Raw genomic sequence first — 23,846 nt, forward strand, 5'->3', positions numbered from 1 at the left:
TGGCTCCTAGAGGCTAAGTCATGTCCCTTGGAGGACCCCAGCTCTCCCCACCTTCATTAAAGTGCCTCTGCCAGGAAAATCTACTGTTTGTTCCAGCCTGCACCTGTGGACAGGACCCTGATCTCTCTTCCTCAGAGCACTTACTAAGAAGCACTCAAAGCTGTGACTGTGTATCTCTTGCAACTCAGAAGCATCTTTCTTAAAGATCTGAGAATGATTCCTTTAAAATGTAATCCTCAGAAAGGACAGAGCCTCTGTAGCCCACTCTCTGCGGGAGGAGAAAGCTGGCTGCAGACACTGATGGCTTAATTGTACTGACACTCACCAGCCTTTTGTACTTTTTCATTCTCTGACCCAGCAGAGCCCCGGCTTTCCCTACTCTCTCATTCTGCCTTTCAAAAGCCCAGATCACTTCTGTGCAAGTCATATTGGAGCTCAGCTTTTTCCCTGCTGTCAGGAGTGATGGATAAAACTTCTTTTCCCTTCTCTAACTCATATTAGAGCAGACTGCAAAGCATTCTTGGTGTAAAGAGCTGTTTGGGGACAGAAACCTCTTGGCTTTATTCCTAGGAGACTGTACAGGTGACCTCTTGCTCTGTGAACACAGGATGCCCAGCTGGGAGGGAGCCCCAGAGTTTCAGCTCCCAAGGGTTCCCTCTAGGGCCCCTTTCATCAGCGTGGCAAGGGCAGGTACTGGGCTTGCCATGGGCTTCTCTAAACCATACCCATGGGGCCCCAAGGAATAAGAAGGTCCCCCATTCCACCCAGGTCCACAGAAATGCACCCCACCCCCACAGGGCACTCACCCCTGAGCCCTGCCCCAGCCAGTAGCTCAGCCACCAGAAGTTGAACACCGTTAAGAGGGCCATTATCACCATGAGCAGGAAAACCATGCCACAGACCACGTAACCTGGGGGGAGAGAGGTGCCAAAAGAAGGTCCACGGCCACACCAGGTTCTTGGATCTTCCTCAGACACCCTAGAAGACTAGAAAGAGCTGGGCTCCAAAATTAGAAAGGCCTGGGTTCAAATCCTGGCTCAAACTACTTACAAGCTATATGAGCCTGGGCGAGGGACCTAATGTCAGTGACATTCCACTTCCTTACAGACGAGATGGTGACAGTAGTCCTGCCAGCCTCATGGGGCTGCTCTAAAGATGCTGTGAGGTAACGTGTGTCAAGTACCCAGCCCAGTGCCTGGTTATGTGAGCAGTGTTCTAGAGAAGCTGGTTCCCCTTATGTAAGTCCTGAAGGTTCAACATTCCAGATTACAACAGCTACCTTTCACTATTATGTACCAAGTGCCAGGTAGAGTACTAAATATATGAATTATTTTTGAATTCAGAATGCCTATCACCAAGTCTCCAAGGGAGGAAGTAACTTGTCCAAAGTCCTAGAGCTGGTGAGTGGTGAAGTCAAGGATGGGAAAACCTAGGGTACACACCTTCCTTTCCCATCTACCTCTTGCCCTGGCACTCTACCCACCTATCCAGTCTGTGCCCCATGCCCATATTCTTTTTCTTGAATTTTTCCTTAAGCTCCACCCAAGGGCCAACTCTCTTTGATGACATCTGAGACCATGCTTGGTCCCAGAGATCTCTCTCTCTTGCTACCAGTGGATGAATGTCTTAATTCTCCAGTTAGATTACAGGGTAGTTTCTCAGGCAACTTTATACACCCTCCCCTCCAGAACTTGGCAAGAGCCTGGTTCATAATAGGTATGTCTTAAATACAGATCAATTGGTTTTTTGGTTCATTCATTGCATTTCACAAGTATTTGCTGCTTCCCTGCTCTCGTCAGGCCCTGTGTTACATCCTGTAAGGACGTTCACGGTGGAAGGGGTGAGAATGGTAATCTCCTACACACAGCCCTCCTCTTCCTCCCTAGACAGGTAGAGAGAAGACACACCTTGTGCAGGGTTAGGTTCCAAAATCAATGAAGAATAAAAAGTTGGCATGGGGTCAAAATTACTCTCAAAAATTAAGTTACTCAAAACCACAGTAGCGTATACTTGGTTCATGTTTACAACATTGTACTGTTATATATGTGTGAATTTGGTAACATACACCATTAAATAAAGCAGAAGCTTTGAAACTTTTTATTGCCATCCACCTTCAGATATACAGTCTAATACATAATAAAATGAAAGCTTCACCAATATCACTTCTGCAGATATTTTCTACTCTAGTCACATTTCTACTCTCATTGCTACTTACAACCCACTCAGTTGATTTCACAACCCACTAGTGGGCTAGAACCTGAAGAATGAAAAACACTGAGATAAAGAGTACAGTGGCACTTTTTATTTCAGTAAAAATATTAGTATTTGCTTATATTTGTTATTTTCTATATTCCTAATACTTATTTGGGGTCTTAATCCTGTCAGACTGCTCATCCCAAGGCTAGCTAATTCCTAGAGACAGCAAGTAACTCCTTGCAAGTACACCTTTGATATACAAATGAACCAATCCACAGCCCACCCTCCCAATAACCTCTTTTATCAAACTCTCACCCACCAAGTCAATATTCGCCCTCCCCTAAATCACCCTAAGACCAGGTATCAGACAACTAGGACCACCACTACAGCAATGAGCCCTCCAGAATTGTTCAAGCCATCCAATCCTAAGCTTACTCAGTAGGGCTACCCTGCCTCACCCTCTTCTTCCCACAGAAACCCCAATAAAGGCTCTAGGCCCTGCTTCTCTTACCACTCCTCAGCCTCCTAACCAACCCTGGGGCTTCCCCATGTGGTCCTTCATGGCATGCCATGCCTATTTCTAGGCAAAAGAACCATAAACTTTTCCCTTCATGAAAATAATTTACATGTCTATATGCCTTGACATATTTGATTTTTTAAATGTCAGGTATATTAACACAAATACACATGGAAACATAACTTCTGGCACTGCCTACAGTGTTAGAGCTATTATAGTTGAGTATGGCTGGAATTATGCAAGTTGAACTCATGAATGGCATGACCCTTTGTGTCCCCCTACCTTCCATGACCTTGAACATTCTAGTCTGACCCAGGTTCGTGCATAGGCCTGGCCTGGGGCAGCTAACAGCCCATACCTCCGCCTGCTTGGATGTAGTGATGGTAGACTGTCCACTTCAAGGACCCTTCTTCCATCGTCTCCTTCTGTGTGAGCTGATTTTCCAGCACTGGATCAGGGAAAAGAAAAAGGAAACAGTATGCCTCCCAATCTCCTATATCTCCTTCCTGGTCAAGAAGAGTCCTTGCAAAGCCTTCTGTTCAGGCTGCCACCAGTACCCCACCCAAGTCTAACTCTAACCAGCAGAGTTTGCCAGTCATTCAATAGACCCTGGAGGGCCTGAAGTTCCCAAGGGCTGGATGGGTAGAGAGAGAGAGTGGGAGAGAACGAAGAAAGCAGTGACCTGGGACCAGAACTGTCATCATAATACTGTACAGCTTCAAGAAGCAAATCACTTAACCTGTCTGTTTCCTCATCTGACAACTGGCAGGCCTACAGATAATTACTAAGATGCTTTGTAGCAATATGCTTCTGAAACAGCTCTTCAAAACAGGTGTGACACCAGCCTAAGCACACACTTGGCCTACAGCAGGGCAGAGAAATATCAGTAGATGTTGTCAACGTTGTCAATGACAACCACAACAACAGCAACAGGAGACAGCACTGTGGGGGATACCTATTGTTTCTGCCTGTCGCTCTCCCTTCTTCTAACAGCAACACCACAATTTTCCCAGGAGAAGACAACAACACCACAATTTTCCCAGGAGAAGACAGCCCTCTTTGTGGAGTTTTAATCTTGAGGGAAATTAGACTAGGATGGAAAACATCTGAAGCAGGTTTTCTTCAAAAGGATTCTATACTTGTTCCTGCTATTCTAGACTCCAAAGTTACTGAGGTCTGGTACTCTGACTTTTTTTTTCAATCTGCCAACACATTATTTTTCTGCCCAAATTGGCTTCTGATCTTTGCAGCTGAAGACTCTATTTGTGACAGATGTGCCAGGCACTGTCCTAACCCTCAGGACCTCTTCGAATCTCCACTATGGTGTTGTAATATAAGAACATTTATCTCCACTTTTGCCAGTGAGGGTTCAGAGAGTTTAACCTGTTTGGCCAAGGTCACACAGCTTTGAGAGCAGTAGACCTGGAATTCTAATTCAGGACCTGTCTTACTTTAAAAATGAAAGTCTTTCTTGTCTGCTACCTTGTCTCAGAAAATAGCAAGATCTTCAATAAGCATACTAAAAGATGTTCAGCTTCACCTTTTGAATGCCCAGGACTGGGACTAATTTATTTCTGACTTTCAGTGGCATTGTTCTCAAAAAATGCATAATGAATTAACTGGCCCAGAAATCTTGCAAAGTTTAAATTTGAGTCACTTGAGGTCAAGCCTCATTCTGCCTCTGCACACCCTCAGCTGTTCCCCCAGTACTCACTTCCTGGTTGCTTCAGGCCTCCTGGCCAGCAGTCCTTACCCCACAGCCCTCCAATACTTGGATCTGTACCCTATATGAGTAATATCTGGCATCCCATTCAGTGGGTGGCAAGGCCTGGTCTCACATTCAGGAGGAAACGCCAGAGCCTGTGGGATGCAGACAGGCAGGCAGAGGGTTTCACCCCGCTCCCAGGTGAAGGCACTATGCCATTCAGCACCATTACCAGCATTTTCATTGAGAAGCTCTTCCTGGCAAGCGGTCTGGGCCTGACCTTCCAGCTGTAGCTCCTCTTCCGTCTTTGCGACTCCCTGCAACACACCCCGGGGAGAAAGCACAAGCCATGGGTGCAGGGAATGGTCCACCCAGTTGGATCAGAAGTGAGGATGGGGTAGGGGAGAATCACCTGTGTGGCATTCCCGTGCATCTTCTGGATGAGCTGGGCATATCGTCCCCTTTTCTGTATGAGCTCACTGTGAGTTCCTTTTTCGCAGATTTTTCCATCTTCAAATAAAATGATCTGGTCACAAAACTCTAAATACTGAAGAGTCAGAAGAAATAAGACCTTCAATAAGCATACTAAAAGATGCTCAACTTCACTATTCAAAAGGAAAAATTTAAATCCTGAGAAAATATTTTATATTTTGGCAAAAACTCAAACACTGGACAATCCCAAGTATTGATAATGACTAGGGGTAAGACACCCTTATGGCATAAAGTGAAGAAGAACTAAAGAGCCTTTTGATGAAAGTGAAAGAAGAGAGTGAAAAGTTGGCTTAAAACTCAACATTCAGAAAACTAAGACCATGGCATCTGGTCCCATCACTTCATGGCAAATAGATGGGGAAACAGTGGAAACAGTGGCTGACTTTATTTTTCTGGGCTCCAAAATCACTGTGGATGGTGATTACAGCCATGAAATTAAAAGATCCTTACTCCTTGGAAGGGAAGTTATGACCAACCTAGACTGCATATTAAAAAGCAGAGACATTACTTTGCCAACAAAGGTCCGTCTAGTCAAGGCTATAGTTTTCCCAGTAGTCATGTGTGGGAGTCAGAGTTGGACTATAAAGAAAGCTGAGCGCCAAAAAATTGATGCTTTTGGACTGTGGTGTTGGAGAAAACTCTTGAGAGTCCCTTGGACTGCGAGGAGATCCAACCAGTCCATTCTAAAGGAGATCAGTCCTGGGTGTTCATTGGAGGGACTGATGTTGAAGCTGAAACTCCAATACTTTGGCCAACTCATGCGAAGAGCTGACTCATTTGAAAAGACCCTGATGCTAGGAAGGATTGGGGGCAGGAGGAGAAGGGGACGACAGAGAATGAGATGTTTGGACGGCATCACCGACTCAATGGACATGGGTTTGGGTGAACTCCAGGAGTTGGTGATGGACAGGGAGGCCTGGTGTGATGCAGTTCATGGGGTCGCAAAGAGTCAGACACGACTAAGCAACTGAACTGAACTGAAAGAGACTCTTACAAAACTGGGGGGTGGGGGAGAGCGGTGGGGAGAGGCCTGCATAGGTTGGTACAGCTACTTTGAAAAACAATTTTATAATATCTAGTAAAATTAAAGATTTTTGAAGAATTATGAACCAATAATTCTACTCCTAAAATACTTCCCTAAAAAAAGCCCTCTCAAACACATGCATAGAAACACATGTATAAGAATGTATCAAGATACTGAAGCATTTTTTTGTAAAAGTGAAAAATGGGAAACAACATAAATATCCATCCTGGAGAAGTAAATTCTGGAATATTCAGATATTGTAATACAGTACTAGTAAGAAAGAAATGAAATTCCATGCATCCACATGGAATATCTTAAAAATACAATGTTGAGTAGAAAAGCAAATTACCTAAGGACACAGAAAGTAAAATATTGATTATAAGTTTTCAAATATTCAAAAGGACACTTGCTCTGTCTGGGTTCATACATATGTTGTAAAAGTGTGAAGACGCACATGGGAACAGTGAACAGCCAGTGAGGGGCAGGAAGGAAGGGGCCGTGATCTGAGGGCCATCAGCGTTGGACTGTGATGCGTCATCTGGGAGGCAGTTACATGGGCTTTTTCTAGGTTATTTTCTAACCCGTTTTTATGTCTTACATATTTTATACCAAAAATACTAAAGCCAAAATAGGAGAAGGATAAATAATAACAGGGTCTGGATAGGGAAAATGACCCATGAGAGGCAGCACCCAGCCCAGCCAGCGCACTTGACGGAAGAACGTGCGACTTGGCGAATTCTTCTCTGAGGGAGTTTCCTGTCACTTCAAAAGCAGGGGCCCGTCCACACAATTTTGAAGATAAAGGAAGACTTAAAATTTAGTTTCAAAATAGCAGTTTAAAAAAAAAATTCTGTAAATCAATTATTCTCCAATAAAAAACAATCTTAAAAAATCTAGTTTCAATTTTTACCAACTTATCTTCTCCATATGGAAAGCAGAGAACAACAAATTCTTTGCAATCCTCTCTGACTTTGGGGTCTGTCTGAGATACGAAGGGGTGACTGCTGGGAGGCTGTTATTGATCGGGCTGTGATGGCAGGGGCCTGAAGAGCTACATTATCTGTCAGTCATGGCCAGAGCCCTGGAAGGGTGGTCACCTGCAGCTGGTGGGTCACCAGGATGACGGTCTTCCTCCTGAGCACCTTCTTAAAGCACTCCTCAAAGATATGCTTCGCCACATGGGTGTCCACGGCCGAGAGTGGGTCGTCCAGCAGGTAGAGTTCACGGTCAGAGTAGATGGCACGGGCCAGGCTGATCCTCTGCTTCTGCCCCCCTGAGAGGTTGAGGCCCCGCTCCCCAATCTGTGGACAGGCAGCCAAAGGCACTGTGTCTGGAGGGTGATTCAGCCAAGTGTGCCCCCACCAGCCAGGTGGGCAGGTGGACAGACTAACCCCCCTCGGTGCACACTCCTGGACCCTAATGATTTGACACCCCTGGCACTCAAAATATTTTTCACAATCTCGACTTCCCAGTGGTTAACGGTCCACCTGCCAACACAGGGGACGTGAGTTCGATCCCCGGTCCGGAAAGCTTCCACGTGCCACCAGGCAAGTAAACCCATGCGCCGCAATTACTGAACCTGTGTTCTAGAGCCCGCATGCTGCAACTTTTGAAGTCTGGGAGCCCTTAGAGCCTGTGTTCAGTGACAAAAGAAGCCAGCACAATGAGAAGCCTGAGCACTGCAACTAGAGAGTAGCTCCTGCTCGCTGCAACTAGAGAAAGCTTGGGTGCAGCAATGAAGACCCAGCACAAACAAAAATTCATAATTAAGTAAAAAGAAAATAAAAATATTTTTCACAATATGCCTAGTAAGGGATGACAAAACTGATGTTCAGTTAACTGAAATTTGCCATTCATGATAAGATATATTTTTTTCTAAATTGGTTGGTTTGTCAGGAAGCAAATTAAACTTTTAACAGTTTAGCTCATAAAAATAAATCGCTTATTCCCAAGAAACAGCACCTCCTTACATCTTACAATGGCTTTAAATTCCTGTTGACTGCAAATGTCAACTGGTGGGATCACTGGCCTGGGTTAGGGGTATTGCCCAAGACCAAGACTGTATTATAGCTGAGGTGGTAGGCGGGCTTGTCAAGTCAGGAGTCGAGGGTGCTAACCAGAATCACTGGGTAGTGGGTCTGGAGTCCCCTAGCAGGCTAACACTTCAGGCAGGGGCTGGCTGGCCCATCCCTATGTCAGGTCCTGAGGACGTGACAGCCAGGGTCTAAGTTCTATCCCTGCTCCACCCTGAACCCTGGTGACACTGTAGAGGAGAAGCAAAGTTTAAAGAGCAGTGGGGTGACCTCTTGTCTCTGCTCTGCCTCCAGTTCACATGTGACCGTAGATAAGGGGCTTGGCCTGGACGAAGCTCAGTTTCCTTACTCACTCAGCAGACTTAAATGCCCACTGTGTTCCTCTAATGACAGCCTAACACTTACCCTACGCCAAGCACTATTCAAAGCAAGTATGTATCAACTCACCTAAACCCCAAATCATCCTGATGAGGTCAGAACTATTACTGATGCATTTTACAGACCAGAGCTGGTTCTTCCTATTGAAGGGGAGACCCTGAACTAAACAACCAAACTCTCTGTCCTCCCGGGTACATTGCTGATCATTAAAGGAAGGATAATAAAAGAACTGACCTCATAAGTTATCTGAGGCTCACCTAATATATTAGCATTGCTAGAACAGTATCTTGAATGGAGTGAGTACTCAGCCAACTGAGCTATTATCAGATAATAAAATCAAGGCAACCATACTGCTTTTATCTTACAAAGGTCTCATGTAGAGTAAAAGGTGGCTACTGACGTGAAAGATGGAGAATTATCGGGAACACCTAGCAGTCAGAACTGGCATTGCCACAGCGGGGCTACAGCTGCCATCCCCACTGTCAAAGAAAGCGCTCTAGAGAGGGGCCAGGGTGGTGGGAGGGGCAAAGGTGGATGACGGGGGGCTTCTCATCCTCACAGGGTCTCTGCTCTTGATTCAGAAGAAGTCTGAGATCAACTCCCATTCTGGTGGGGCAAGGTAGCCTGTTTGTCAACTCCCAAGGTCAGCTGAGCCCCAGCTTCCTTCCCTTGGTAGGGAAGGCTCTGAGGCAGCAGGACCAGCTCCGGTGGCTTTGGGGAAGAAGAGCTGGGCTCCCTCGTCTACCTGCCCAGGGAGGCGGGCTGGGGACCCCAGAACACCATGACAAAGGCAGCATCACAACACAGCTGGAGTGCTCCCGCTCACCTCCGTCATGTCTCCGAAGGGCAGGATCTCCAGGTCGCGGTTCAGGCAGCAGCAGTGGAGCACCTGCAGATACCTGCGGAGGACAGCGAGCTAAGGGCCAGGCGGCCGGCTGCAGGCCCTCCGGCCTTCTCGGGTTTGGGACGGAAGGTCCTGCAGTCCACGCTGAAAACTTGGGCTTTGATCCTGCAATTCATGGTAAATCACAGGAGGCCTTTTTTTGTTTCCTTCACTTTTTTTTTTTTTTAAATTCAGCAGGGGCACTTGGTAAATGTTTGAGCAGAACAAAAAGAAGGAAAGGTGAAGAGTGAGTCTCCCTCGCATCATTGACCCTTGGCTGCTTTCCTCTGAATCAGTCACTAGTAGAGTTTCCTCTGTATGTACTCAGAAATAATCTAGTGATGAATGTGTATGTGCAGTAGACACGGTTTATATTGTTTTAATGGCACTACAGTAACCCAGTCTAGGGTAGCAGCATGCACTGTTCAACCGGTGTGCTAATGCTGGACACTTGGACTGTGGCTAGTTTTTGGCTATCCTGAATAATTCGATGCAGACATTCTTGTACACGGATCTTGGCATTCATGGGTGACGCTATATGCATTAACTATCTAGCAGTGAATTTTCAGAGTCAAAAGATAGTGTGTTTTTATTTTTGACAAACTGCTCTATGAGTCATGTCAGTCTGAAGGCTGAGCAATGACAGGATGAGACTGGGCTTTTAGGACGGCTGCCCTGGAGGCAGAGCACAGAGTTGAACAGTGTGGGAGAAGGCTGGAGACAGGGAGCCAAGAGCAGGGCAGTGGGCACCGTTCAAGCAGGAGGTCATAGACCGGAGCTGGCAGTGGAGGTGGAGAGGGGCAATATTATACCAGAGCTATTTAGGAGGCTGAGTCTTCCAGGGTTGCTGACCAATGAGATGTGGAAGGAGGAGATGGTTCTCAGAGGAGGCAGGGTTGGGCTCCCGGGGTGCACAGTTCAGTGATGCCATTAAGCCTAATTGGGAATTTGGGAGGAAAAGCAGGTGGGGTGGGGGCTGGGCGCATTGGACCTGATGTTGAGGAGCTCACAGGACAACCGGCTGGAGATGGCTGGTTTATACACCCACATATCTGTGCATTTCAGCAAGGTTACAACAGGCAGATTGCAAAATCAGGCAAAGAGTCAAAAGGGGCCAGAGTCCACCAGAGTTGGAAGCACAGCTGCAGCAATCAGAGCAGTTTTCCTGGCTCCTCCACTGACCAGACTTTGCTCATGATTTCCAAGCACATGTCTCAAGCAGGTCCACCCAGGACTCCAGAGGGAGAGGCTGCAAAGGGCAAGGAGGTTGTGGGCTGAGGTGGGCGGCCCACCTGGCTGGGAATCCAAACTCCTTCCTCTACTGGTGCATATCACCCAGGTGTTTTAGCTCTTGACTTTTCCTTCTTAGGTCAGGAATTAATTAACACAAACAAAGTTTCAAAGTAACACTTTTGGAAGGGGAGGGTTATTTTGAGCCCAAGGAGCATAATAGTTAAGTTTGGGGGCCCTAGGGGCAAAGGACACGCCTGCCATTGCAGGAGGTGTGAGACACGGTTCGATCCCTGGGTTGAGAAGACTCCCCGGAGGAGGGCACAGCAATCCACTTGTATTCTTGCCTGGAGAATCCCATGGACAGAGGAGCCTTGTGGGTTACAGTCCATAGGGTCACACAGAGTAGGACACGACTGAAGCGACTTAGCGTGTGGTTTCTGAAAGCAACTGGGTTCAGATTCTGACTCTACCATATCCTAGCAGCTCAACAACTTTGGGCAAATTATTCAGTCTCTTGCAGGCCTCAACTGATTTGCTAGAAAATGGATATGATGAGAATCTTTCCTTCCCAGTGAGAAGGAAATACAGTGATGCATGTAAGTGAGTACATAGCAAGTCATTATTAGCAGCAAGAGGCCCCTCTCCAAACCAGCCCCACACCCCCATGCCCCGCTCTGCACCTCCCAGAAGCTCACCAGGCCTCGTCGTATTGGCTTCCCATGAGGATGTTCTCCCGGACACTCCCCTTGATGATCCAGGCCTGCTGGGGGACATAGGCCAGGCTTCCGTGCACCCCCACTGAACCCTCCAGCAAGTGCATCTGTGGCAGAGTGAGTCCAGCCTCAGGACCGTGGCAGCCGGGGAACAGATCCCCCTCAGCTCAGCAGCCACAGTGCCCAGGGCTCCACTGCACTCCAGGAGCCTGCGGGTTCTCCTGTGTAAATGAACTCTTAACAGGATCCTGCCAGGCCCACTGGTGAAGACCCTGAGAACGTGGGCAGTAGTTGGGGAAAGCCAGATCTGTTCCTACTGTGACTGAAGGCAAGGTTCGCATTGAAGTCACTCATACTTTTTTCTCTTATTTCCCCAGCCCCAATCCCTAGCAAGCAGTGCCTCCCTGTTCTTTGCTATGAGATGGAAAGCTCCAGGCCACCTCTGTCCATCCCTGAGTATCACAGAATTATTACTGATTTGTGGGTGGGATAATGTCATCATGGTTAGATGAGGAAATGCCTTTACTTTTTGGACGTCGTGGTGAAGCATTAGTGGGGAAAGTGTCATAATCATTGTAATTTAAAATAGGTCTACCAAAAAATAAACAAATAATGGTTCTACAAAGTATATTCCTACATAGATGTGGCAAATATACAAATGTTAACAACTCCTGAATCTCAGTGGTGGGTATACAGATCTTTATGGTAGTGTTCTTCCTGGTTTTCTGCAGGGTAGCTTTAAAAAGCACACATTTAAAAAGAATCAAGGCCACAACCCTCTTGCCCATGACCCCAGCAGAGGACCTCATGATCCTACGCTTCTTTCTCTTCTTATCCTGTGCTTCCTACTTCTGAATTGAAGACAGGCTTTAATAAGAACTAAACGTTTAAATGACATCTCTTTGTTTTCCTTTATGGGAAGCTAAGTGATTGGTTCATTCAAAGCGACAAGCCCCCGGCCATGTAGAAAGGTGGCCCTGAATGGAAGCTGTCGGGAAATGTAGCTGTGATGAGAAGCTAAGCTCTGACATCAGCTGGACTGGTGTCCTCCCTGGCTGCATCCCTCATCTTCTGGCAGCTATGGGCAAGTCACCTCTCTCAGCCTCATTTACTCATCTGTAAACTGACCTCAATGTCTGTGCCTTCCTTGTGGAGTTGTTTTTGGGTTGGGGGCCAAGGGAGAAAATGGGAAGCTCTGAACACAAGGCCTGACATTCAAGTACCATTCAAACTACTTTTATTTAAAAAAAAAAATGGGGACTTTCCTGGTGCCCCAGTGGTTAAGAATCCCTTGCAATGCAAGGGACGTGGGTTCGATCCCTGGTCAGGGAACCAAGATTCTACATGCGTGGGAGCAACTAAACCCTCACACCATAACTAGAGAATCTGTGAGCCACAATGAAAGATTCCACTTAATGCAATAAAGACGCCTTGTGCCATAACTAAGACACAACACAGTCAAATATATAAATGAATGAATGAATTTTTTTTTTAATGGAAGTTTTCTTCTTCTTAGTTGTAAGAAGTTGGGAAAAGAAGTTGTATCACCTGTGTTGCACACACAAAAAAAAGAGCCATCAGATGGATGTATTAAGAGAGAATTGCTATTGACAAGGTGGCCACTTTCCTAGGAGGTGATGAGTTTGTCCATGTGCTTTCAGGAGGAGACGCTAAGGAAAGAGGGATACCAGCTAGTTCTCCCAATCATGTGGGAAGGAGGACAATGGACAAAGTTGGGAGGGGGTAGGAGAGAAGCCCTAGGACACAGTGAGGCTGAGGCTGAGTGTGGAAGGGCTGGAGAGATCCCCCGTGGGAAGGGGGCCATAGACACACACCAGGTGTTATGACTATTTTTTGTTGTTCACTAGGAGGTGTGCAACATGACCTCAATGTCTGGGGGTTGGTCTTGTTGGAAACTGGAGAAGTGGGCTAAGTCACATGCCTGCAGAACTGCAGATGAAGCAGACCTCAAGATTGTCCCAAGGCAATGAGATTAGATGGTTCAGATTTCAAGGGCCTGATGCTGTCTCTTTAGGGACACGTGTCCCACTCTGAGTTTGGCTTCATGGGATGATTTGTGTTATCATATTAAGCGTCAAGATGCCCTGTATCATCACCTTGGTAGCTGCTTGATTACAGCAAAGGGCGGGGAAAGCACAGAGAACAGATGAGGATAGCTCTCCAGGTGTCCTAAGAAGTGGTTCTCCCAGTTGGAAGGTGAAATGGAAGCACATTCATAACTCACCTCCCCCACGGCACATGCTCAACTGTTTTGAATTTGTAAAAATGCTATTGGCTTAGACCCCTTCGTTGGAAAGAAGTGGTGGTGTGACTTGCTGGGGGAACTGGAACCTGGGAGTTCCTGGCCCTCGGGGAGGCGGGGTGCATGCATGGGCCACAAGATACTCACCTGCCCCAGGATGGCTGACAGCAGGCTGCTCTTGCCACTTCCCGTGTTGCCACAGACCCCTAGCATGGTGCCCTGCAAAGCCAAGGAGGACAGACAGGTGTGAGGACAGACAGGCGTTGGGACAGGTGACTTGCCCAGGACAGGTCTATTGTCTTTTATGCAAAAAGACAAACAGAAAACAGCTACACACACCTCAAGGCCCCTCAGACAAAGCTCAAGAAGAGCTGAGGCCAGTGTACACAGGTAGGTTGGAGCAACCTCAGAGGAAGGAAATTGCATGAGGGTGGCAGAAAGGAATTATGCATAGGTGGTCCTGTCAGACATGAAACCCAAACTCCAGATCTACCTCTATTCCACTCTATGATGCTGGGCATGTCACTTAGACTCCCTATGCCTCAGTTTCCTCATCTGTAAAATGGGGATAACAAAGCCAGTTTGGTGTATATCCCTTCATTCATTCATTCATTCATTCATTCATCCATCAAATAGTCATGTGCGTTTCTTCTGTGTACCAAGCAATGAAGAGAACTCTCATTAAGTTTACAACTAGTGGGAAGAGAGCAACCATGAAATAAATAACAAAACAAAGAAAACAGATGGTGGTAAGTGGTATAAATTAAATAAATTGGCTCCCAGGACAGACAGCTGGAGGTTAAAGCAGTGTTAGATGGGCTGGCCAGGGAAGGAATCATAAGAGCATGTGTCATTGCAGCTGAGACCTGAATGACAAGAAGGAGTGAGAGAGAAGACCTGAAGGCTTCACACCATGGGAACATGAGGGGCAAAGGTCCTGAGACGGGAACAAGGCGACTGACAAAAAGCGGCAAGAGGGCTGCTGTGGAGGGAACGAATGAGAAACAAGGTTGGCGACATGGGCAGGTGCTCAAAGAAACCTGGACTCTCTCCTAAGTGCAGTGGAAAGTCACTGAAGGACTTAACCAGAAGAGTGGCTTGAACTGGTTTGTTTTAGAAGGCCCCCTCTGTCCACCATGTGGGATGGGCTGTAAGAGGGCAAAAGGGGAAGCAGAGAGGCTACTAAGCAGGCTCTTAGAGGAGCTGGGCATATGGCATGCTGGTGGCTGGGGCGAGGGCCGTGGAGGGGGCTGTGGAGAGATGAGTCTGGTCCAGGAGAGATGCTGGAGAGCTTCCAGGCCTCGCTGATGGAGCCTGGATGGGTGGGAGGAAAGGAGAGGAATCAAGTTTGATTTCTAGGACCTTAACCACTGGCAAGATGGGGATGCCACCTCCAGAGATGGAGAAGACCTGGAAAATGGGTCAGAGAGGGTGAAAACCAAGTTCTTTTTTGGTCTTGTTTGTTTCAAATATCTGCTAGGCATTGAACAGGAGGTAATAAACAGAGAGGTAAGTCTGGATCTCAGAGGAAACTTCAAGGCTAGAGATAATAACACCATAGAGGTGGAACCTAGAGCCATGGGACTGCAGGTGACCACCAAGGGGGAAAATATAAATATAACACTAATATTAGATATTAATGTTTATTATTACTAGATGTCAATATTGATTACTATTAGATATTTGTATCTATTTTAGATATAGCTATCAATAGATATAGATCAATGTCTATATTCTATATCTATGATTATTAGATATTAATATCTGTTATGCTTTAACAGAGCAGAGGAGCCAACTGTTGCAAATATTAGTCAGAGAAGAAGCCAGGTGATGTCAGTTCACAGAATAGCCAAACTGAAAGATATAGCAAAGTGCTTGGCACACACTAGGAATTTAATAAACGTTAGTTTAGCCTTCTTCCTTTATCCTTGGTCCCTCCAAAGACCAGTGAACATACAGCTTGCTATTCTAGGTCATGCTATTACAAAACAGTTTAGATGATCATCTAATTTACACTAGAGTATGAAAGACTTCCTATTTGTCCTCCATGGAAATTTTCTCTCATCTCTTTGTCTTTCTATGGAAATTTTCTATTTTAAAGGGAGATCTTGGAGAGTGCACTTTTTAGCCAGGAAATGGTGGTGCGTGAGGCCAGTCTCCCAGTCTTAGGCCCTAAAAGTCTGGCCACCAGCCCGCCTGCATGGACCAGAGGAGGCTACCTTTGACACCACCAGGTTTATCTTGTGCAACTCTGGGCCCCGGGTGTCCCCTTGGTCCTCTGGCCCAAGGCCACCCAGAGGTGGCTGAGCTCTGGTCATTCCCTCGGGAGTGTATCTGTTCTTCTCCAGCTCCAAGGCTCCATTGACGATCCCAGGGCAAGTCTTTCTCCATGACAATGTGGCCTCCTCTACAACCACTGGTTTGCTGGGGTCTTCCAATGCCTTAACATATATGACAGGGCTCTCTTGGAGGAAAAATTTCTGTACCGGAAAAAAAAAAAACAAGGAAAGGAAGCGGGGAGGAATTTAGTTCTTTAGTCCAGTAGGAACACGTACCTGTTTTACTGGCTTGCCAACTGGTTGATTTATGAACTTTTAATAAACCGAGAAGTCTGAAGAACCACCATCAATTAGAAGAGGCTACTTTTTGCTGGTGAAAATTCCACATCAGGGTTTTCCAAGTCTCAGACTACTGAACCGTTCTTTCACATCTGTATCCTTCCTGTACTATGAGTTCTTTTCCATTTTAATTTACATTAACTAGTGGCATAACCTACATTAGCCTTGTCTTAAGTGGTAAGAGCTGTTGAAACATAATACTGATATGTAGTTTTTCTCATTAACTTTCATTTCTAAGTATTAAAAGTAAAAAGGTGTGTCCAGGCACGACTCTGCGCAAAATGCTGTTTGGGTCATATATTTCAAAATGTATTGGCAGGTCACTTTTCTCCACACCTCCATCTCACTGTCTGCAAGAAATAAGAGTTGAACTGCAAAAATTCTAGCACCAAAAAAAGGTGGGTGGGAAGTATGATCTCACTGATCAAATTACATTTGCATTTCTCCACCAGGACTTACTCAGAAAGAGATCTAGAAAGACACTTGCGGACGTTTTGGACAATTGATTTTATCTCTTGGTAGTAAATGCTGAGCAATCTTTATTCTCTGTATCTTTTTGCCTTGTCTGAACCTTTGCAATGAGTATATAGTATTTCACAAAAACATAACAAAAAGCTATTTTCAGAAGAATAAAAGAAATAATGCCACATGTAGCAATATGGATGGACCTAGAAATTATCATACTAAGTGAAATAAATTCAGAATCTGAAAAAAAAAAAGATACAAATGAATTTTATTTACAAAACAGAAACAGACTCACAAACTTGGAAAACAAATGTATCATCACCAAAGGAGAAAGGTAGAGGGAGGGATAAATTAGGAGTTTGGAATTAACACATACATACTACTCTATTTAAAATAGATAATCAACAAGGACTTATTGTATAGCACAGGGAACTCTACTCAATATCTGTAATAACCTATACAGGAAAATAATTTGAAAAAGAATGTGTGTGTGTGTGTGTGTGTGTGTGTGTGTGTGTGTGTGTGTATATATATCACTTTGCTGTATCCATGAAACCAATACAACATTGTAAATCAACTATACTCTAACATAAAATAAAATTTAGAAAAAGAGAGGTAGTTTGCTTATTTTTTAAAATTGAACCCTGGGTACAATGAAATGAATTAACTATAATATTAGGGTCAAGGCATATAGTCATCAGCAGGAACTGCATGGCCCACTTTATTTCATTTAGCTAGTTGGGCATTTACTTGTTTAGCAATTTTTAAATAACATACTGAATATCTGTGAGCCCACCAACAGACCCAGGAGCCATGACTTTTACCGATCAGTGGGGTCCTTCCCCATCTCATCGCCCTCTTGGTGGGACAAAGCAACCCCCTCTTTCCAAGCCCTCCCCTTGGGCAACCACTATCCCCAGATTTGTGGTTTTCATTCCCTTGCTTAAAAAAACAAAAAACAAAAAAGGAGTACACTGCCTTAATGTATCAGTGTAACAAGCATGCATCTGGACATAAATCGACGCCAACAAACTGGGTTCTGGGGTGACCCCCAAGCAAATTCTCAATCTGTAGCCTTAGTGATGCCATTCAGTGACTTTTCACTCTTTTTTTTTTTTAAATAACCAGTGCAAAGGAAAACGTGGTCTGAGTGCTGCCCACCGCGGGGCCTTGTCTGGAGCCCCAGTGTGCAGCCTTGGCAGTACGCAGCAGCCAGCTGGCCTCCTACCTGTGGCCACTGCATGGAGGCAGCCTTCCTGAGGGCCTGCAGCTTTCTTCTCCCTGCCCCACCCCCAAGGTGACTCCTCAGTACAGCCCTGAGGGGAACAGAGGAGAAGGAAACAATCTGGCCTTAGAGATCTCTCCTGCCCCTTGCAGCCTGAGGATCTCAAAGACAAATGCCTATGCATCAGATGGAAAACACAGGTGACTGAAAAGAGGTCTGGAAGTGAAGGGACTCGGAGGGTTAGTACCTGTCCAGCATAATAGCCCCAGCCCCTTGAGGCCTTGAGGAAGTACAGCCCAGGGTCTGAGATCTTTGACCTCTTGCTGGTGTTTAGTCGCTAAGTCGTGTCTTAACTCTTTGCGACCCCGTGGACTGCAGCATGCCAGGCTTCCCTGTCATTCACTGTCTCCTGGAATTCGCTCAAACTCATGTTCATTGAGTCAGTGATGCCATTCAACTGTCTCAACCCTAACCCTAACCCTGTTGTCCGCTCCTCCGCCTGCCCTCAGTCTTTCCCAGCATCACAGTCTTTGCCAATGAGCTGGCTCTTCGCATCAGGTAGATAAAGTACTGGAGCTTCAGCTTCAGCATCAGTCCTTCTAATGAATATTCAGGGTTGATTTCCTTTAGGATTCACTGGTTTGATCTCCTTGTAGTCCAAGGGATTCTCAAGAGTCTTCTCCAGCACCACAATTTGAAAGCATCAATTCTTCGGTGCTCAGCCTTCTTTGTGTCCAGTTCTCACATTCGTACATGGCTACTGGAAAAACCATAACTTTGCCCTGACCCTCCCCTTCCAGCCTCCTCCTCTCCTCCTGCATCCATCCCACCCCCTTCCCTGCCCTGTAGCTGTCTCCTTGGTCATCCCTTCTGCCAGCATCCCTACCCACCTTTCTGAGCCCAGGCTGTAGCATCCTCATCTCCTGCAGGTAGAAACAGGCATGGAAGGGGAAAGCAGAAGAACTAGGGCAGGAGAACTCCTCCAGAGGGGAGGAGGAGGCAGTAGAGGCCCCAACAACTGAAGCTGAGAAGTTAGGGAGCTCCTGAGGCTGTTGACAAGTCAAGAACTGGTGTTACTCAGACAAGCCAAGCTCATTCCAGCCTCAGAGCTTTTGTACTTGCTGTCCTCTCTGCTTCATCATTATCACTCAACTCAAACCTCTCCTCGGGAGAGATACGTCCCTGACCACTGTGGCCCCAGCCTTCCCCAGCATGCACTCCAGAACACCACTCTGCTTTATTGGCACCACAGCACTTCACATGAGCTAATGTTATCTTCTCTGGTGGTTAATCCACTTGTACATCACCTGTTTCCAATACCAGATTACATTACAGAAAAGACCTGACTCCATATTGGATCTGCTTTTTTTACTGTAACCTTTCACTTCACATTGCTTTTATCCACTAAAAGTATACTGCTTGTACACAATGGCCTGCCTCAGGGAACCCTGCCCTTCTGCTTGAATGTTAAACCAGAATGCCTTTGTTCAGGACCCGGTCCACTTGTGGATGGCTACAGGAAGGAAAAAATTAACACATCTTCTCCCCAAGGCTAGCCATGCCAGGAGATATTTGTAAACCCAATGGTCCTTTTTACTTCCTCACCTCCCCCTATCTCTGTTCTATAAAAGAACCAGACCCCAATAGGATGGTTATTTTGAGACCTTATTCTGACATCTTCTCAGTCTCCCAACTCTCCAAATAAAGTTGTATTCCTTGCCTCAACACCTCGTCTCTTGATTAATTGACCTGTCTTATGGTGAGTGGAGTGAGCCTGGACTCGGTAACAATTATAATCCTCTGAGAGCAGGAACCATACTGGTCATCCTCACTGCGGTGTTCTCCTTGCCTAGTGTTCATTAATTTTTTTTTTTTTCTTTTTTCTTTTAAGCCATGTTGTGTGACTTGTAGGATCTAAGTTCCCCACCAGGGATTGACTCAGAGCAACAGCAGTGAAAGTGTAGAGTCTTAACTACTGGACTGCCAGGAAACTTCTTGGCAATTTTTTTTAATAAATGTATGAGTGAATGGATGATATAGATTGGGGACTGCATACATTTAAGAGAGAGGACTATAAAATGCTTTTAGAAATTGGTTTAGTTTTTCTTCGATGCCTATAGGGACACGACCAGAAATGTAAAGAAGTGAAGAAAACCATTGCCGAGATGATGGATGGAAAGTAAGGCCCAGGCCTGGAGGTGTGCTATGGCATGGTAGAGGCTGCAAACTCCACCTGAATTCCCTGACTAAATGAGGGGCAGCTATCACCTCAGCTAGAGCTGTTGTGGCCACAGAATAATGTGGTTCCGCTATTGCCAGATCTTCTGGTTATTCAAGAAAATCCAGAAATCTGAGTTTTTAATATACAATTTCCGGTTTTTTAAATGCCAGCAACAGATACAATTTTTAAAAAACCAAAACCATCGTGGTAACTCTACCCACACCTGAGCAGGGTCTGCAGGTCACCTGTCTGAGATGTGGTTTGGATCTATGTCCTAGAAGGTCCCTGGGGCCTGGGAAACTAGCCTTACTCATCTGTCTTCCCAGCCCCACACCAGCCCGGGGAACAGGAGGTCACTGAGTTAGATGGTCCCTCTCCATCTAGGCTGGACTCTGCCTGGCCTGAGATCACACTCAGGAGGAACGTCATGGGGTTGAAGGCAAATGAGAACATGGAGTAAAGGGTTGTATGGTCAGACCTCTGACCACTCACCTTGAACCTGTCCGCGGCAGACCTGGAGTTTGTGAGGCCTTTGACGGCGAAGGGTGCTAAGAACACTGACAGCCTCATGGGACTCAAGGTGGCCACAGTGGTGAAGGCCTAGATGAGGCAGAGAGGAGGTGGTGAGTGTCTCAACCCTGTCCTGCTCCCCCATCCCAAGGAAGACCCCATCCTGGAGCCTCAAGCTGCAAAGCCAGACCTGTAGCTTCCAGCAAGCAGGTCCTTCATGTGGTATTTCGGGAAAACGAGGAAAAGTGGGAAAGAGCATTCATCTTAAAGTCACTGAGTGAAGGCCTGGCTGCATTTATAGCTTAGCTACTGGATAATTCCTTAACTCAGACAGGTCACTCCCACCACAGTTTCCCCATCGGCAAAATGCCCCAAATCCTAACGGTGGTACAGGAATAGTTGGGAAGCACTGAAAAATTACCCAGACAGCTACCAGTGACATAGCTTTGAAATATTACTTTTGTTAAAAGGGATTAATCTCCAAAATATACAAACAGCTCATGCAGCTCAATAAAAGAAAAAAAATAAAAAAATAGGCAGAAGATCTAAACAGACATTTCTCCAAAAAACACAGATAGATGACCAAAAAAAAAAAAAAAAGAGAGGGAGGAGCCAAGATGGCGGAGGAGTAGGACGGGGAGACCACTTTCGCTCCTAGAAATTCATCAAAAGAATAACTGAATGCAGAGCAAACCTCACAAAACAACTTCTGATCGCTAGCTGAGGTCACCAGGCGCCCAGAAAAGCAGCCCATTGTCTTCGAAAGGAGGTAGGACAAAATATAAAAGATAAAAAGTGAGACAAAAGAGCTAAGGACGGAGATCCGTCCGGGAAGGGTCTTAATAGAGGACGTTTCCAGACACTGGGAAACCCTCGCACTGGCGGGCCTGGGGGAAGTGTTTGAGTCTCGGAGTTTGAATCTGGCTGGGAGGGATAGAATAAATAAAACCCACAGATTACAAGCCTAAAAGCAACTCCCAGCAGAAAAGTACCCCAGACGCCCGCATCCGCCACCAGCAAGTGGGGGCCGACCGGAGAGGAGTGGGCGGCATTGCTTGGGGTAGGGTCTGGGGCCTGAGTGCCCTGAGGACAATCGGAGGGAGCTTTTGTGAGTTCCCAGCTTGAACTGTGGGAGAGCAAGAGAGAGAGAAAATTAACCGGCCCGAACACACTGCGGGCCGGTCGCAGAACAAAGGGACCAAGAAAGTCCTGAGAAGAGCTTGCAGGCTGCGGACCGGCCCAGCCCCGCCGGAGGCAGGAGGCGCGGGGGAGGGGAAGGGGGCAGGCTCGGCCCCAAGGAGCGCATCCTCTGCCACACTGCAAACGGGCCTCCGCCTTCTAATCAAAGACCTCCGGAGATTCTGGATGGTCGACATCCGCCGGGAGGGTCGTGGCTAGACACAGTACACGCACCCGGCCAGTGCGGGCGGGACTGGGGTTGGGGACGCAGAGGGCAGAAGGCGCACGCACCCGACTGGCGCGGCAGAAACTGAGGCTGGGATAGCGCAGGACAGAAGGCGCGCCGCACCCGGGGAGAGAGCGCCCGACAAGCGCCTGGCTGCCTGAGGCACTCGGGCGGCGTGGGGACAAACCGCGGGCGCAGCTTTGTGTTCCGCGCTTTTGTGAATCACCCGAGGGCTGGAACCGCCTGGAGCCTGAGCAGCCCATACGGAGAAAATAGCGCCAGCCACTCCCTGCAGCGCCAGCCCCACCCCGGAGCGCGCCGGAACTAGCTACCTGAATAAGAATCCACCTCCGCCCACCTGTGTCAGGGCGGAAATTAGGCGCGGAAGAAACCGGCAACAGAAGCCAAATAAACAAAGGGAACTGCTTCAGAAGGGACCGGTGCAACAGATTAAAATCCCTGAAGAAAACACCAACTTCACCGGAAGGACCTATAGATATCGAGAAGTATAAGCTGGAACGAGGAGATATCTGAAACTGAGCCGAACCCACACTGACCGAAACAGCTCCAGAGAAATTCCTAGATCTATTTTTTTCTTTTCTTTTTTTTTTTTTTAAGTAAGAAAAAAAAAAATTTTTTTTTCTTTTTTCTCTTTTATTTTCCTTTAAAATTCCCTATTACTCCCCCATTACTCCTTAACTTTCATTTTCATAAGATTTTTATGATTTTTTTAATTAGGTAAAACAATTTTTTTTTCTCTTTTTCTTCTTTTTTTTCCTTTTCTTTTTTCTTCTTCTCTTCTATTTTCTATTTTTCTTTTTCTCATTTCTTTAAAGTCATCTAGTACTCCTCTTACTACTCCTTAATTTTCATTTTCAATACACTATAACCTTACAGGGGAAAAAAAAAAAAAGAAGAGAAGCCCTATTTTTAAACCAAACTTCATATATATTTCTAATTTTTTTTTTTTATGTTTTGGTTTTTGTTTTTAATATAGTATTTTTAAGAGTCTAACCTCTACTCTAGATTTTTAATTTTTGTTTTTCAGTACATGATATAAATTGTGAACATTTAAGAATCCAATATTCAGCTCCCATTTTTATTCAGGAGTGTGTTGATTATTCTCTCCCAATCTTGACTCTCTGTTTTCTACCTCAGAACACCTCTATTTCCTCCTTTCCCCTTCTCTTCCCAATCCAATTCTGTGAATATTTGTGGGTGTCTGGGCTACGGAGAACACTCTGGGATCAGACAACTTCGTAGATCTGTCTCTCTCCTCTTGAGTCCCCCTTTTTCTCCTTCTGCTCATCTCTATCTCCCTCCTCCCTCTCCCCTTCCTCATGTAACTCTGTGAACCTCTCTGGGTGTCCGTAACGGAGGATAAACTTTTCACCATTAACCTAGAAGTTTTATTATCAGTGCTGTATGGTTGGAGAAGTCCTGAGACTACAGGAAGAATAAAACTGAAATCCAGAGGCAGGAGACTTAAGCCCAAAACCTGAGAACACCAGAAAACTCCTGACTACATGGATCTTTAAGTAATAAGTGACCGTCCAAAAGCCTCCAAACCTACACTGAAACCAACCACCACCCAAGAGCCAATAAATTTTAGAGCAAGACATACCACGCAAATTCTCCAGCAACGCAGGAACATAGCCCAGAACGTCAACATACAGACTGCCCAAGGTCACACCTAACACATAGACCCATCTCAAAACTCATTACTGGGCACTCCATTGCTCTCCAAAGAGAAGAAATCAAGTTCCACGCACCAGAACACCGACGCAAGCTTCCCTAACCAGGAAACCTTGACGAGTCATCGTCTAACCCCACCCACTGGGTAAAACCTCCACAATAAAAAGGAACCACAGACCTCCAGAATACAGAAAGCCCACTCCAGACACAGCAATCTAAACAAGATGAAAAGGCAAAGAAATACCCAACAGGTAAAGGAACATGAAAAAA

General features: G+C 46.1%; 1 protein-coding gene across 4 annotated transcripts in view; it reads right to left on the reverse strand.

The window, feature by feature from the left end:
• Positions 1-23,846, reverse strand: part of ABCC11 (ATP binding cassette subfamily C member 11) — a 78,902-nt gene that overhangs the window by 27,211 nt on the left and 27,845 nt on the right. For 2 of the 4 annotated variants that reach the window (XM_065920479.1, XM_065920477.1), the window contains exons 9-18: positions 20,459-20,566; positions 15,657-15,917; positions 13,585-13,656; positions 11,157-11,281; positions 9,172-9,244; positions 7,032-7,235; positions 4,827-4,965; positions 4,651-4,743; positions 3,072-3,161; positions 807-910 (exon numbers count right to left, since the gene is read on the reverse strand). In XM_065920479.1, coding sequence (XP_065776551.1) covers positions 807-910; positions 3,072-3,161; positions 4,651-4,743; positions 4,827-4,965; positions 7,032-7,235; positions 9,172-9,244; positions 11,157-11,281; positions 13,585-13,656; positions 15,657-15,917; positions 20,459-20,566 — 1,269 coding nt within the window. Of the gene's footprint in view, positions 1-806; positions 911-3,071; positions 3,162-4,644; positions 4,744-4,826; positions 4,966-7,031; positions 7,236-9,171; positions 9,342-11,156; positions 11,282-13,584; positions 13,657-15,656; positions 15,918-20,458; positions 20,567-23,846 lie in introns of those variants that run through there. The other 2 variants (XM_065920478.1, XM_065920480.1) reach the window with 2 other exon arrangements.

The sequence above is a fragment of the Muntiacus reevesi genome, chromosome 2 (genome assembly GCF_963930625.1).
Source record: "Muntiacus reevesi chromosome 2, mMunRee1.1, whole genome shotgun sequence".
Classification (NCBI taxonomy): domain Eukaryota; kingdom Metazoa; phylum Chordata; class Mammalia; order Artiodactyla; family Cervidae; genus Muntiacus; species Muntiacus reevesi.